We start from the raw sequence: 15,544 nt of genomic DNA on the forward strand, positions 1-15,544 counted from the left end.
GATTTTACGTGCTGCTGTAGGTGTGTGTATAGGGATGGGCAAAATATCCATGGGTATGGGTAACCGCGGTTACCCGTCAATTTAAAGTTAATGGTTATGGTTATGGGTAACCGTTTAAACAAATAAACGGTTATGGGTATAACCGTTTATCCATGAAATTTAAATGGACGGTTATGGGTATTATCCGCGGTTATAACGGGTATCCATTGGTTATGGGTAATATTCATGGTTATAACGGGTATCCATTTACCTATTTAATTTAATATATGTAAAGTTAAAAAAAAAAATTAAAAACCTCAGAGTTACAACTTACAACTCCGTCACTCTCTTTCTCCGCCTCTCGACTTCGTCACTCTCTCTCTCCGTCGCTCTCTCCGTCTCTCTCTCTCTCTCCGTCCGTCACTCTCTCTCTCCATCGCTCTCTCTCCATCGCTCTCTCCGTCGCTCTCTCTCTCCGTCACTCTCTCTCTCCGTCGCTCTCTCTTTGCGCCTCTCTCCGTCGCTCTCTCTCTGCGCCTCTCTCTCCGTCGCTCTCTCTCTGCGCCTCTCGACTTCGACTCGACCAGGCGACCTCACTCAGACAACCTCACCACCCTCAGACAACTCCTCACCTCAGAATTCGGGACATCAGGTAAATTTAATTTAGGGTTTGAGATTTTGGAAATGTACTACTGAATTTAGTTCTAGGGTTTGAGATTTTGGTTCTCCAGTTTGTATATTTGCTATGTATTACTGAATTTAGTAGAGTAATTATGTGCTCACATATCTTTATTCAACTCTTATTACTCTACAGGCTTTTAAATTTTGCCTATGACTATTTGGTATTGTTTTGTTTGAATGAAATGTAGCATATGAACTTTCTGTTTATTAATATTATTATCATTGATATCATTTGGTTTCTGGTGTTTGGGTGAAGAATGTGGGTGAGACCGTTTATATAATGTGAGATTAGTTTAATTCAGTTAAGAAGTCAGGGGTTAGCTTGTACTCTGGAGCCAAGTATTCATCATAGGTGGGGATGGAGGAGTTTGTGTGCAGCTACCATATAGGGTAGTTGACTCATATAGCACCTTCTTGTATGAGCCATATCAAATCCTCTCAATCTGTTGATGTTCGATTGAGGAGATTTGTTTGTTGCTAGATTCACATTTTGCATGTCATCTTAGTCTTATTCATATCACAGGTGCCACAAGTGAAGATCTCGAGCTAAAGTTGCCACCATTGTGAAGATCAATCCTTGTGTATAAGCTGCTCCTTTAGTATAACTTGGAATTTAAGTTTTTGTGCGTGCGATTCTCTGTATGAACTTGTTTTCTACCAGTGGATGGAGATCCCTAGAGTTTTTGTGCGTGTGATTCTCTGTATGAAATTTTCAGGTACAATCCTTGTGTGTGACTAACACCTCTTTTAACCTTAACCGTTGTTGGAAATATTTAGTTAAATGATTTTTTTAATCTTGGATGTATATCATAATGCAGAGTTCATTTGTCTTTGACGTCTGTATGGTTTGTTCATGCTTGACTGTGATATTGTGACTAGTCAAGTTCATGTCTGTTATTAAGTGGCTTGAGTCTGACCATGTTGAAGTTAAGTTAATGGCAACAAAGATGTCAATCAAGTTTGAAAAGTATTGGCATAAAATTCATGGTGCTATGGCAATTGCAGCTATTCTGGATCCAAGGTTCAAGATGAAATTGATCGAGTATTATTTTCCTCTTATTTATAAAGAGAATGCTCCATCAGAAATTGAGAAAGTCTTTGACTTGGCTGTTAAGTTGGTCAAAGAGTATGAATTGAAGCATAGACCTGGTCATCGGTCTTCTGAATCTTCTTCTTCGACTGATTTTCCATCACAGTCATTTGATTTCAGAGTTGGTGATCCTTTACCATCTTATGACCAGTTTGTTATGGATTCTACCATCGGTAATGAACAATCTGACTTAGACCTATATTTGGGGGAGAAAGTCTTGCCTAGGACTCAAGATTTTGATATATTGTCGTGGTGGAAGACAAATGGGATTAAATATCCTATTTTGCATAAGATAGCTCGAGATATTTGGGCTATTCCTGTATTATTAGTCCACACCGTAGCCGACTTCATTCAAGCACAGTGGAAGCACTCATGTGTTCTCGAGACTGGTTGTGGTAGCCGACTTACTGTAAAATTTCATATAAATTATGTATATGTTCAAAATTTTACTATTTTAGCCTAATTTTAATTTTTATTATTGAACCAGATTCAAACTCTACTCGTGTTGAAGATTCTTCATTCGGTGATGATACTGATGTGAATGTGGTAAAAACTAATCTTTATTTTTATTTTTTACTTTGGAGTTATTGGTGATGCTCATTCAATTTATGCATACTAATTCAATTATACATTTCTTTTGTAGGCCTCTTTTGGTGACAACGAGTCGATGATACTTTGTGATTGAACGTGTTCGAAACACAGATTTCAATTAGATGAAATTATATGAAATAATAGAGGGTTAACTCAGTTTTGTGATGAATTAGATGAAATTTGGTTGGTTTCGTATGGTTGTTTTTTGTTATCAGAAACACAGATTTATGAGCTGTTGCTAAAAGGTTTGTTGCTTTAAAAATCATTCGGGAATTCAGAAATAAAAAAGCTCTACTTTTACTCTTCCTTTAGGCTCAATTTTCTCAGGTTCCTGAACTTCCATATTTTATTGGTTGCTATACAGAATAAAAAAAATTGATTGGTTGCTTTACAGAAAAATATCGTTCGGAAACTATTATTTCAATTATTGGAATTATACGAGGACTTAAATGATTAAAATAGGGAAATGTATGCTAAAATGTACTTATAACGGTGTTTAATTGTCAAAAAATAAAAATTATGACAAATTTTTCTTTTGTAATTTTCAAATTGTTAAAAAAATTATGTAGACGGGAGAAAAAAAAGGGTAAATGGGTAAAAAAAGGATAAACGGGCGAAAAAATGGGTAAATGGGTAAATGGTTATAGTTATGGTTAAATGGGTAAATGATTATGGGTAAATGGGTACACGGTTATGGGTATGGATAACCGTTTATAAACGGTTATGGTTATGGGTATAACCATTTATGTAATTACCCAACGGGTAAACGGTTATGGGTAAAATAACCGCGGTTACCCGCCCGCATAACCATTGCCCATCCCTATGTGTGTATTGTTGGTTTCAGTATAAATATTGGTGTGGGGAGTGTGCTTAATGCTGAGTTATGGGGTCTTTTTCATGACCTGACTCTTGCTTGGAGATTGGGTTATAGAAAAGTGCTTGTTGAATTGGACTTCACTGTGACTATTACTTTAATAATGGATTTTAATTCCTCTATGCACCCTCTTGCTCATGTCATTTTGCCGGGAGTTATTGCGCAAGGATTGTATTCGCTCGGTTTCACATGTTTATCGTGAGAAGAATAGAGTGGCTGATGGTATGGCAGATTTAGGCCATAAGTTTGACATTGGTCTTCATGTTTTTTAAGAGCCTTCTCCTCTTGTGGATAGGTTGATCTTTGAGGATGCCGTTGGGTTTCCTCATACCCGTTTTGTTAATAGTTAGTTGTTTTTCTTGGGTTTTTGACCCCCAATTTTACCAAAAAAAAGAAATGCATCAGGCTTAGGCCGGCCCAATCATAAAATGTAAATGACTGTAACAATTGGGGGGATGAAAACTGCATTTTCGATATATATCGTTTGTATTCCTTTTTCTAAATCTCTAGAATTTTGCATCCGGCCGATGACTTGATGAACACGAAACCTGTTACAACTTACAATCGATCGGAGTTCCTGCAAGAGTGTCATGACTCGCAAGATGCTTAACTCGAATCGATGAAAGCTAGTTTCCAACAGAAGTGTATCTGTAAGCTATTCCAATCAAGGATTGGGCTTTAATACTAACAGGAACGATGTTTAGCACAAACTACATGACACCATTAACCTCACACAAGCCCTCTAATAATTACATAATCTCTTTTCTCCTTCCTTTCAGTTGAAGCAAAGTTCATACTGCAACTACGGAATAAAGATGTACATCGATCCTAGAATTCTCAAATGCAGTATGCCGGTACAATTGCTGGTCGATAGACGAAAGTTTTAACGGTGTGAGAATAGCCGGATGGGTGACTGTAAGTGAACTTTACGCCTGAGCTACCACCCCCGAGATGAGTGCAGTGCTCATGGAAGCTGCTGATAGGTCGTGCCAGGCATGCATCCCACCTGTCACTCTCGGGCATTGTCTCCGCCACCGTATATACCCCCTTATCATTCGTGAATGCCTGGTAATTTAGAACTTCCCCTGATTTTGTAATGCACAGTACAGCTACCTCAGCACCTGCATCATAATGAATCAAAGCTCAAAATTATTCACTTCACCCTTCAACGTTGTAAATGCACCCCAGATGACGGTTAAAAGCTTAAACGCCCACTATACCATTTTAACTTCATTACCAGATTCAAATGATAAAAATCACCGAAAGATCTTGTGGATGTGGACTTATCACAGTTCATGTAGCAGGTGGACACAAAAACTAATAGACGGAATCACCCAACAAAAAGGTTTTAGAAAAGCACATTTGGACGAATAAACTACATCTTGTTTTCATGGTTTATAGATTAAAAGTTGCTTTCTAAAATATAAACTGTATCAGAGTCATGAAAAGAAAAAACCCGACTTGTAAGTTGTGTTTGTGAGGATATCCTAATGCTTTAAAGGGTCGAACTTCATCCAACAAGATCAACCTCAAGATCAAGTGTAAAATGCAGGCATGAACATGATGAAATAGCAGTTATGTCAAGTTTTTTTCTACTAATTGGACGACCAATTGAGCAAGTTTCTATGTAGAAAGGTAGAGAGGTCCCCACAAATCGCTTAAATCTCATGTTCGACCATTGGAAATGGAACCTAGAATCCATGTACCAGGATGTCAAAACATTTTCTATTAGATTGCTACTGAAATTTTTCAACCACAATATTTTCTCTAAAGATAAGCAAGGCTTTAACATGTTTCCAACTGAGCAAAATATTCGCCAATTCCAATAAAAATTCAAATATCATGGTCGTCCTACCTATTTAGCAAATGTTAAATGCAATTTTGGATTTCTAGGCAATTTTTATGCCTTTTTTAAGTACATGAATCACCACGTCTTGATTATCACACGGTATTCTTGATGAAGTAGGAATGCATAGAAATCAAATTGTTCAAGTATAAGAATGGTATGAGAGCGATTTTGGAATGGTACAAGACCTGGTTGAAATTGGTGATGGAACACATACTCTCAACGTGCGATCCACCTACTTTTTCATTCTTTGTGTGTTAGTAAATGCATGATATGTCAGGACTCAGGAATGAGAATGATACCATCCCTTTCATTCCCATTTCTAGGAAGTAAACATGCCATTAGGCGACGAATTCAAATTGGAATATGAAAAGACTTTGTGCAGTAAAATGACAGAAATCATTGTTCTACTCGGTGTGATCTAAATTTACTTGTAAAGATTTGCTATCGTTCTAAGGACTAGGCGAAAACCTGAAATTCTTATACATCTTCGTATCTAGGATGCGAAAAGTATTCCAAACCCGTTAATCATACAGCTCAAACTAAGACCATTAAAAACACAAACCAATGCAGAACAATACAATTACAAAAAATCAGACTGGCAAAATAATCAAACAACAATACCAAGCAATTTTCAATTTTTCAAAATTCTCAGAAAAATCATGTCACTGTAATCTAATAACGCTCTTAAACAAGCTGGCAAAACACATCCGAAAAACATCAATTGGAAAAATGAACCATTTATATGATCGCCCACAACCCATCAAAATTACAGCCTAATTACTCAAACAGATGAACGAGAAATGATCAAAAACTACCAACCCATAAAAATCACAAGCGAAAGATAAAAACCCAGCTCAGAATTTTCACAAATAACAAATAATCATAAAAATAAATAAATGGGTAATCGGCGGGTTGAGCAAAGAGAGTGAGAAGCTGACCTTCTAGAACATGATCTTCGGGTCCGATGGCGGAGTCGCCACAGACATCGCAAACAACTCTGCCGTGGATTTCACCAGTCCAGGCTCCGACGCCGGAGATCAAGACTGTGAAGAGAACAAGTGCCACGGCCACCGCCAGCTCCTTCTTCATCGTCTGCGCTTCCATGGCTCTGCTATCTCTCCTCTTTCGGGTTCGAAACGCCCACAACTCACTGTTTCTTCGAAATATGCGTACGCAAATGTGCGAGTACTCTTTGACTCTGTCCCACTGGGCCCGACTTCTCTGTTGTTGCGGGACCTACTGTTCCTTTTGCTTTGTTTGGCTTTAGTGTCGGTAGAGTTTGGAACTGAAGGTAGGTGTATTGGTCTCCTTCATTTGTTTATCAAAGGGTCCGTTTGATACCCTTAAAAAAAAAATTCGTTTAATAATTATTTTGATTTTTAAAAAATAAAAATTATAAATTAAAGAGTAAAAATAAAAAAATAAAAAAAATTGAAAAGATAAAGAAAGTGATTTCACTTTTGGTTTGAAAACTAAAAACTTAGAGTAATTATCAAATGATTTTCAATTTTTTTTAAAACAATTTTCAATTTATGAAAATTGAAAACAAATGGTTTTCAAATGGCCCATAAAAGAAATGAGATTGCAAGATTTAGCATAATGTTTACATCCTGAAATTGCAATGAATGAGATTTTACATTGAGCAAATTTGAAAGTAATAATAATAATTGTATCTCTTCATTGGGGAAGCACATATTCCACCTCTTGTGAATAATGTGTTTTTACCGTATAAATTTTGGGACCATTTTTGCTCACCGCCATAAACTATGATGTATGCTCACCATACACCTAATCAATTGACATGTGTTCTTTCATCTAACTCTAGTTAACTTTCACATTAAATGTTAGTTTTTCAATTTTGAAAAAAATTAACCAAGATTAAGTGAAAGAACACGTGTCAATTGATTAGGTGTATGGTGAGCATACACCATAGTTTATGGTGGTGAGCAAAAATGCTCCCATAAATTTTATAAGAAAAAGCGTTCAAATTCTTAATCTTCATTTGAAGATCATTCAAATCAGATATAGTTTAGTCATTTAAATGTAGGAAACAAATAGTCAATGTGGATATTAAATAACATATTCATGACGAACCTGTTGAAATTTGTTAGTTTATTTAGGAAATTAACTAGCTAGAGAATTGATTTGATTTTGTAAAGGGTATATTTGGTATTTGCGCATTAGGAAAAGACGCTGGTTTGAGTTGTGTTGATTTTATTTCTTATGAATGTTGATATAATCGGATTAATTCTAAACCGGTGATCCTCTCCACAAAATCACTTCAGGTGATTTTATGGTGGTATACTTCCCAAGCCAATGTGCATTGTTGTGTGGAGGTGTGATTAGTGCTTTACTTCTACACAGCAGTTGCGGAAGAAATGGCGAATGGATGCCAGGCCGGAAACAGGTGCGCGATTCTTTGAACTGTTGGGATGTGATGAATCCGACGAGTTGTTCAAGTTGAGGACATGTTTAAGCATACTAACAAACCGTGAGTTGGCGGCGGGTTGCATGCATGAAAATGGTCAAACAAGTGAGAGCAAACGAAGAAGAAGAAGATGATGTTAGACAAACCACATTGTCAGTTTGTTCACTAAGAAACTAATTTCAGAACCTATTGATATATGTAGGCTTTGACAGACAGGTTAAGTAGTTACCAATACATTCCAGCCGCAATGTATAAGCAATGCATGGAACATCTACGAAGTTTCTGATATTCCCAGAGTTCGACTCTCTTACTCCATTTTCTTCTGCACACAAAAAACAGAAGGACAAAACTTCAAAACTCACGGTTTCAAGAAGTCATTGCTATGTTGAATAGCAGAAACAAACTGCAAGTGTTTTCTACATAATTTGTATTTGTAATAAAGTAACAGAGCGTCGACTTCTTGAAAAATGAAACTAAAATTGCGTGTCTGCTAGCTTGTGAGCGGTAATTCAAGTTTTTAGAATGTTGTTATTGCTTAAAAAGTCGCTGTATTGTTAAAAAAAATCAAGTTACTTTGTATGTTCAACCTTACTCCACTACAAACTAAAAGAATTCCAGATTCAGACAACGATATGTGTTCATCACTTGTGATATTGAAGCGAAAACACAGTAGTAAAAGCAAGGTTTTGGACATACCAACTGAAATACGGCCTTCGTTTTAAAGCTTTACTACGATGTACATCCCTCTAACTTACCTTCCATTCTTTCAAGCCTTGTACTGTTGCACACCCAGCTTTAAGCTCCAACAGCTTTTTCTCAAATAAAGAGGTACTGCTAGCACATCCATCGCCTGCGATTCTCACAAAGCCCTCATCGGACTTCATGGTATTAACACAACATTCTTCTGCAACTGGAGATACCATTTTATGAACTTGACCCGATAATTTCTCACGGTCACTACTTTGTCTAATCCCACTACTTTCATGCTTCTTTCTACATTTCCGAAATTCTGATATAGTTAGTTTATCTTCTTCATCCATTTGTTCTTCAGCTTCTGTTCGTTTATGTTCGGAAGGAAAACCAGAAGGAACAGAAGGGTGGTTCGCCCTCAATAGTAGCAATTTCATACTCTTTGATCTCTCTGATATCTCTTTCCGTGGCACAGCTGCTTCACACTCATCTTTGGAACCTGACACTGATTGGTTCCACCACTTCAATTAATTTGTGCGGACATCGGCCTCGAAAAGCCAAGATGGGATACAGTATTACCTTCTTGGTTTCCTTGGTGTAATACCTCTTGTGCTTCAGTTGAGTAAAGGAAGAGCTTGATCGTATCCAAATTGCATAGCTACCCGATGCGGAAAGTAATGCTCTATAGTACCTCAAGCATCTAACAAATGACTGTAGTTCATCACCCGAATCAGGTCCAACCGAAACCCACTTTTCCTTTTGTGGATAGTATTCAGGCAAATGCCAGTTCTCAACGACATCCAATGCATAAGGCCGCCACAAGAACTCTTCTCCAGCTGAGTCTAAAGCCTTTCTCAAGTTTTCAACTCCCCGACCAACCATCTACTGTTGGTATATGGTCCAGCCCATGACCAATGTTCTAGATTATTCTAGTAAGCAAGAGAGGTGGCTGGAGCATGCTAGACAATTCTAGCATGTTATTAAGTTGATGGAAGAAGCTAGAGAGTACTAGCTTCCTTGGTTGCAAATGGAAAGATCTAGAAGCTACAATTATGTGGCTAGTCTAAAATTTTCTATACTAGAGGTTTGAAGAAGGAACTAGAAACTAGTAGAATGCCAAGCCCTCACCTATAAATATGGGTGTGATGTAACCAATTAAAAACCAAGTGTGAGTAGCAAAAGATCAAGTCCAAAGCTAGAGTTCCACTCCAAGAGTGAGAGTGAGAGTGTTCCACTACACATTGTGAGTGAAGTTTAGAGTGATAGAAAGTGTGTGTCATACTTTCTTGTATCCATCAAGCCTTGTCTTTGGCTTGGTAAGACTACTCTTGTTGTACTCATCTTTTTCATATAGTGAAGATTGATCCTTGTTTTGTGGACGTAGGCATAAATTGCCGAACTACATAAATTCTTGGTGTCCATTTTCTACTTTACTTTGAGCATTCTTTATCTTGTAGTACCAACATTCCTAACATCTACTTTGTCCCATCTTGCCATTCTTGGCTCGCCATTGTTGAGATGATTGGGGTTTTCTGGCCTAAGGTCCGAGAATCGTTCCCATGCCCAAACCTGAACTAACTGAAATGGTGATCGAATGACGAGGTCTGAAACAGCACCACAACTACTTTCTAATTGGTTAGAGTCTACGATTGCCTTTTTCAACACACCCAAATCTCTATAAATGCTGGTAAGAACAGCCGGTGTAAGGGCGATACGAGTCCCCCTAGCTAAATGAATTGCTACGGAGATAACATCGTTATATATCATACTACGATTACAAACAAAAACATAGTTGCGTAGCCAAAAAACACGAAATGCTTTATGCTCGATTTCATTACCACTGTTCATGAACTTTCTCTGCCAATGTTGTGTGGTAACTGTTCCTCTATTTGCACCAATTTCTCTTTTCTCTTTTCTCTGCACGTAGTTTCTCATAGATTTCTTTCAGTTGTGAACTCTCCAGAGGGCATAAAATAGAGTCCCCTAAAACCGAAAAACCGCCTAAAACCATGACATCTTCCAACGTGATTGTTGCTTCACCCCATGAAAAAATGAAAGTATTAACACTATTTCTCAGCAAACCAGAAAACCAAATCAGTTTGTCACTTGATTTGGTATGTCGAACTGAAGATCACTTCGTATATGCCAGCCTTCTTCCAAGTAGATTGGTGCTCAGAAGCCATTTGATGAACCCAGTTTTCCAATGATTACTTTCTCGTGGAAGCCATCCACGAAAATTGACCTTCAAAGGCCATTTCTTTGGCTTGAAATGTGATGGAAGGGAGGAGAAAAAAGGTGGAAGCTTGAAAAGGGGTATATCAATGGAGGAATTCTGCGAAGTGGGTTTTAGAAAGTAGGCTTTTTTGAGAAATGGGTTGCCACCAGATGGTGGTACCCTTACCTCTTCGCTCTCTTCCACCATGAGCATGGATTCTTCTGCCTTCTCCATCCAAGGCTTCTGAGCTAAGAAGAAAATGGGGATACTCTCTCTCCTAAGAAAGTTCTGAACTTTTTGGGGGTTTTCGGAAATGCGATTTTCTGGGCCACTGTGAATTGGGTTTTTTTTGAATTTTGTGATGAGAATCGAAAATGGTTTTGCCTAATTTCTAATTTCCAATTTCCATTGATGGAATTAATAAAACAGTCTCTCTTTGTGTGTGACAGTGTCAGTAAGAAACAGTTTGTTCTGGTTGGTTTGAAAATTTGGTACGAGGGCTGCTCTATCCTTCTACATTAATGCTCAGATAGGAGGTGAAGGTCCAATCATGATCCTCCACCTTTTAGCACAATTCTGCCTTCCGTACAAGAAACACTTAAATGCCGGTTCACTCTTCTTTAAAAAAGAATCGAGATATTCTCTGGATCTCATATTCCAATGCCGATGGATCGAAAAATTTGGGTCATTAATTTTAAATCTTTAACCTTTTTTACTGGCTCACCTCACACAAATCAAGAGTTTGAATCTCTTTCTCGCTCTCTTAAACGATCTAAATTTCTTAATCCATCGATTTTGGATTGCGAGATTCGAAGAGGATTTGAATTCATTCAAGCAATGCTAGGTGGGAGGGAAGAGAAAATAATTTAAAAATTGATAGAAAATTATAATAATAAAAAAAAAAGATACGTGTCATCCAGAGCCTTTAGATAGTCAATTTCATATTCCATAAGTAAAAAATAAGCTTTACTTTATTAATGTGTTTGTACTTTTAATAATTAGAATTTTGTACTAAATGGAGTTTGTGAAGGGGTTTGATAGCTTGAAGGAGAATATTAGGACCTTTGGGGTGTGTTTAGACAAAAAAAAAATACAAAAAGATTTTTTAAAAACCTTATGCAATCGAAATAATCATTACATATTGGAGCAAGCAAGTCAGCTAACAACATGAGAAACGTGCCAAATTACATTAGGTGTTTTTTACTAACCAAATTACGTTAGTTAAAATAGAATAAACCCAAACCGAAAAACTTCAATATTTCATGTCTTAGAGGCCAACATCACGGAAAAATAAAACATATTAGAATGTGAATATCCGACCCAAACCAAATTGCCAAATGGCTAAAGGGCTTTGACCTCCAATATGGGATACTCAAACGCTATCTAGGCTGGAAAAAAGTTCACCCAAACCGGATTCAAAAAGGCATAATATCAAAACCATATTCCACATTTTAACCGTTGAAAGTGGGGACTTCAATTTACACCCTTTCTATTTGCCAGAAAATTTAATATTTTCATGTACAAGCTTAAAAGATACTGTCATACAAATTCCATTAAACATAAAGAGCAAATGTTTAACTCCACAAGTTCAACAGAGAATTGATAAATTAAACGGAATCACGAATTTTGTTCTTCATGGTCAGAATATATGGTTAAAAAAGCAATTAACTTCTTTGATCTTAACAAATTTGCAGGCTTTGATCAAAAGGTTAAGTATTCACCAATACATATTAGCTGCAATATACTAGCAAAGCATTTTTCTGATATTTCCACAGTTCTATTCTCTTCTTGAAATTTCCCTGCACCAAAAAAAAAAAAAAAAAAAAAAACGAAAAAATTTATCTCACGATCTCAAGAGGTCGAAACCATATTGCATAACAGAAACAAAATGCAAAGTGTTTTACGAAAAGTAATAAGAGGTATGTACTGATCGGAAAAACAAAGTAGTAATATTGATTTTATACTTCAGTTTATACACGTCATATTTCTCTCTCTAAACTCTCTGTGTTCATCTTTTTTCTGTTCATCTTTCTTCTTGATTTTCTCTTCAATTCTCAAATATTTCAATGTAGTTAACAAATTCAGATGTCTACATATACAATGTTTACAGCATACAGAGTTTTAGGATAAGACCAGTTACAATCTACCTAACTACCCTGGCTTATGGATTATGTCTAAATGTGAGTCTTGTTCCGTCAGTATCGTAGCTTCTTTGGGCATAGTTAGTACAAGAAAGAAAAATGTCTTTAAATTAGTAAAAAGATGAAATTAATTTATATGTTCGACCATCTCATTCGGCTAACAATAGCATCCACATTCAGACAGCAAACAAAACAAAAATAAAGTCAAATGAAGAGAAAGAAGAGTGTTCATCACTAAGCAAAAGCACAGTAATAAAAGCCAGTGGACATACCAACTAAAGAAAGGCTTCTTTCAAAAGCTTGTCCAAAAGTTGCTTCTCTCAAATGAATCTGCTTTTAACTCCATGACCATACTTTCAAGCCTTGTACACCTCGTTTTAAGTTCCCGCAGCTGTTGGTCAAATAAGGAGCTACTGCTAGCACATCCATTGCCTACGATGCTCACAATTCCCTCATCCGATGTCATCATATTAATAGAACTTTCTTCTGCAACTGGAGATGCCGAATGAGCTTGACCTGATAATTTCTCAAGGTCACTACTTTGTCTAATCCCACCACTTTCATGCTTCTTCCTATATTTCAGGACTTCTGATATAGTTAGTTTATCTTCTTCATCCATCGGTTCTTCAGCTTCCATTCCTTTATGCTTGTGAGGAAACCCAGGAGGAACAGAAGGGTGGTTAGTCCACAATAGTAGCGATTTCCTACGCTTTGTTGTCTTTGATCTCTTTTTTCGTGGCACAGCTGCTTTACATGCATCTTTGTGACCTGACACTGATTGGTTCCACCACTTCAAGTAATTTGTGCTGACATCCGCCTCGAAAAGCCTAGATGGAAGATACAGTTTTACCTTCTTGGTTTCCTCGATGTAATGCTTCCAGTCTGTATTTGAATTGTGCCTCAGTTCAGTACGAGAACAAGGAAGATCTTGATCGTATCCAAATTGCATAGCTACCCGATGTGGAAGGTATTGCTCTATAGCACCATTTAGTCCAACGAGTTCACTCATCCTCAAGCATCTAACAAATGACTGTAGTTCATCATCCGAAGCAGGTCCAACCGAAACCCACTTTTCCTTTTGTGGATAGTATTCAGGCAAATGCCAGTTCTCAACGACATCCAATGCATAAGGCCGCCACAGGAACTCTTCTCTTGCTGAGTCTAAAACCTTTCCCAAGTTCTCAACTTTTTGACCATTTAATGTATCCCATCTAGCCATTCTTGGCTCACCACAATTGAGACGATTGGGGTTTTCCGGCCTAAGGTCCGAGAAACGTTCCCATGCCCAAACTTGAACTAACTGAAATGGTGACCGAATGACGAGCTCTGAAACATCATTACTACTTATTTCCAATTTGTTTGAATCTACGATTGCCATTTTCAACACACCCAAATCTCTATAAATGCTGGCAAGAACAGCTGGTGCAAGCGCAATTCGAGTCCCCCTAGCTAAATGAATTGCTACGGAGAATACATCGTTGTGGATCCTATAACGACCACTAACAAAAACATAGCTGCACAACCAAAAGACAAGAAATGCTTCGTGCTCGATTTCACTCCCACAGTTCATGAACTTCTTCTGCCAAATTTGTGTGGTAACATTTCCCTTGTTCCGAACAATTTGTCTTCTCTGTGCAAGTAGTTTCTCATGGATTTCTTTCAGTTGTGAACTCTCAAGAGGACATAAAACAGAGTCACCCAAAACCGAAAAACCGCCTAAAACCATGACATCTTCTAACGTGATTGTTGATTCACCCCATGGAAAAGAAAAACTACTGGTTTCTGAACACCATTTCTCAGCAAACCCAAAAACCAAATCGGTTTGTCTTCGTATTTTGTACGTCGAATTAATGATTGCTTCGTAAATGCCAGCCTTCTTCCAGGTAGATCGGTGCACAGATGCCATTTGGTCGATCCATGTTTTCCAATCTTTTTGGCCGTAAGTCCATCCATGAAATTCAACCTTCAAAGGCCATTTCTGCAGCTCGAAATGTGATGGGAAAGAAGAGGAAAAAGGTGGGAGCTTGGAAAGGGGTTCATCCATGGAGGAATTTTGCAAAGGGGGTTTTAGAAAGTAGGCTTTTTTGAGAAATGGGTTTCCACCAGATGGTGGAACCATCAACTCCTCTCTCTCTTCCACCATGGATTCTTCTGGGTCCTCCATCATCCAAGGCTTCCAAGCTCGAGAAGAAGAAAATGGAAGTATTTTCTCTCTTTTTCCTGAGAAAATTTTGGTTTTTTTGGAGGGTTTTGGATTGAATGGGGTTGTTTTCTTCTGCGGCCGCTGTGAAATGAGCATTCAAAAATCAAACTCAAAAATCATTTGAGGATAACGGATCTAATTTTCCATTGATGGAATAAAACAGCCATGAGTAAGAAACAGGTTCTTCTGGTTGGTCCGAAAATATGATTCGAGGGTTGCTCCTCTAGGAGGGTGAATGTCCAATCATATTCCTCCACCTTCTACGGCCATTCTGCCTTTTCTTCAACCAAAAAAAAATATTTCACTAATTAAATAAATAGAACTTTAACGAAAAGCACCAAGTACTGTTCACTTTAACGAAAAACCATATTTTTACACTAAAAAGTCAATCCTGGTACTATTCACTTTACCCTTTATTTTGTCCTTATTATTAAAACTTAAAGTTTTCAAGCCATTTTCATTAGTTTTCCTTTAAATAAAATGGTAAATTACATTTTACTAATTAGGTTTGAGGTCGATTTCAATTCCTTACAATATCTTTAAAACATATCACTTTCATACCTTAAGTACTATTTTATTTCAATTTCATACGTCCGTTAGAAAATCTGTTAAATAAATCGTTAAGTGATGACGTGGCAAATAAGGGGTCCCTATTTGTGTTGACGTGGCTACTATATTTGTGACATGTGGCTAAACGCTTAATAAAAAATTTAAAAATTTAAAATAATTAATTAAAAAAAGAAAAGAAAAGAAAAAGCCAAAACCTAGTTCGTCTTCCCCACCCGAGCACACCCCCAACCCAG

General features: G+C 37.3%; 3 protein-coding genes and 1 pseudogene across 7 annotated transcripts; 1 reads left to right on the forward strand and 3 right to left on the reverse strand.

Annotated features, from left to right (window-relative positions):
• The first annotated feature begins 311 nt into the window (after positions 1–311).
• Positions 312–2,646, forward strand: LOC108173319 (zinc finger BED domain-containing protein DAYSLEEPER-like). 5 transcript variants are annotated; one of them, XM_017332116.3, is made up of 5 exons: positions 312–631; positions 1,184–1,376; positions 1,479–2,145; positions 2,238–2,296; positions 2,394–2,646. In XM_017332116.3, exons 3-5 carry the CDS (start codon positions 1,548–1,550, stop codon positions 2,433–2,435), a joined length of 699 nt encoding a protein of 232 aa, XP_017187605.1. In that variant the 5' UTR covers positions 312–631; positions 1,184–1,376; positions 1,479–1,547; the 3' UTR covers positions 2,436–2,646. The 5 variants fall into 5 exon arrangements, with proteins under 5 accessions (XP_017187605.1, XP_017187607.1, XP_070675332.1 ...); XM_017332118.3 differs by having other exon boundaries at positions 333–631; positions 1,666–2,145; XM_070819231.1 differs by lacking the exon at positions 312–631 and having other exon boundaries at positions 1,160–1,376; positions 1,666–2,139.
• A 1,214-nt stretch (positions 2,647–3,860) lies between these two features.
• Positions 3,861–6,388, reverse strand: LOC103427827 (uncharacterized). Its single transcript, XM_008365906.4, has 2 exons — positions 6,003–6,388; positions 3,861–4,336 (listed from the first exon to the last, which is right to left on the reverse strand). Exons 1-2 carry the CDS (start codon positions 6,166–6,168, stop codon positions 4,053–4,055), a joined length of 450 nt encoding a protein of 149 aa, XP_008364128.1. The 5' UTR covers positions 6,169–6,388; the 3' UTR covers positions 3,861–4,052.
• Positions 6,389–7,799: 1,411 nt separating this feature from the next.
• Positions 7,800–10,365, reverse strand: LOC139194778 (uncharacterized; annotated as a pseudogene).
• A 1,566-nt stretch (positions 10,366–11,931) lies between these two features.
• Positions 11,932–14,960, reverse strand: LOC103427826 (uncharacterized). The gene is made up of 2 exons (XM_008365904.4): positions 12,811–14,960; positions 11,932–12,196 (listed from the first exon to the last, which is right to left on the reverse strand). Exon 1 carries the CDS (start codon positions 14,835–14,837, stop codon positions 12,831–12,833), a length of 2,007 nt encoding a protein of 668 aa, XP_008364126.3. The 5' UTR covers positions 14,838–14,960; the 3' UTR covers positions 11,932–12,196; positions 12,811–12,830.
• Between the last annotated feature and the right edge of the window lie 584 nt (positions 14,961–15,544).

Source organism: Malus domestica, chromosome 03 (assembly GCF_042453785.1).
Source record: "Malus domestica chromosome 03, GDT2T_hap1".
NCBI classification, from domain to species: domain Eukaryota; kingdom Viridiplantae; phylum Streptophyta; class Magnoliopsida; order Rosales; family Rosaceae; genus Malus; species Malus domestica.

Coding starts and splice junctions, on each gene's coding strand:
- LOC108173319 (XM_017332116.3), top strand. CDS start 1,548: ATGTCTGTTATTAAGTGGCTTGAGTCTGACCATGTTGAAGTTAAGTTA. Junction 2,146..2,237: donor TGTTCTCGAGACTGGTTGTG/GTAGCCGACTTA, acceptor TTATTGAACCAG/ATTCAAACTCTACTCGTGTT. Junction 2,297..2,393: donor ATGATACTGATGTGAATGTG/GTAAAAACTAAT, acceptor TTTCTTTTGTAG/GCCTCTTTTGGTGACAACGA.
- LOC103427827 (XM_008365906.4), bottom strand. CDS start 6,168: ATGGAAGCGCAGACGATGAAGAAGGAGCTGGCGGTGGCCGTGGCACTT. Junction 4,337..6,002: donor CGAAGATCATGTTCTAGAAG/GTCAGCTTCTCA, acceptor ATTATGATGCAG/GTGCTGAGGTAGCTGTACTG.
- LOC103427826 (XM_008365904.4), bottom strand. CDS start 14,837: ATGCTCATTTCACAGCGGCCGCAGAAGAAAACAACCCCATTCAATCCA.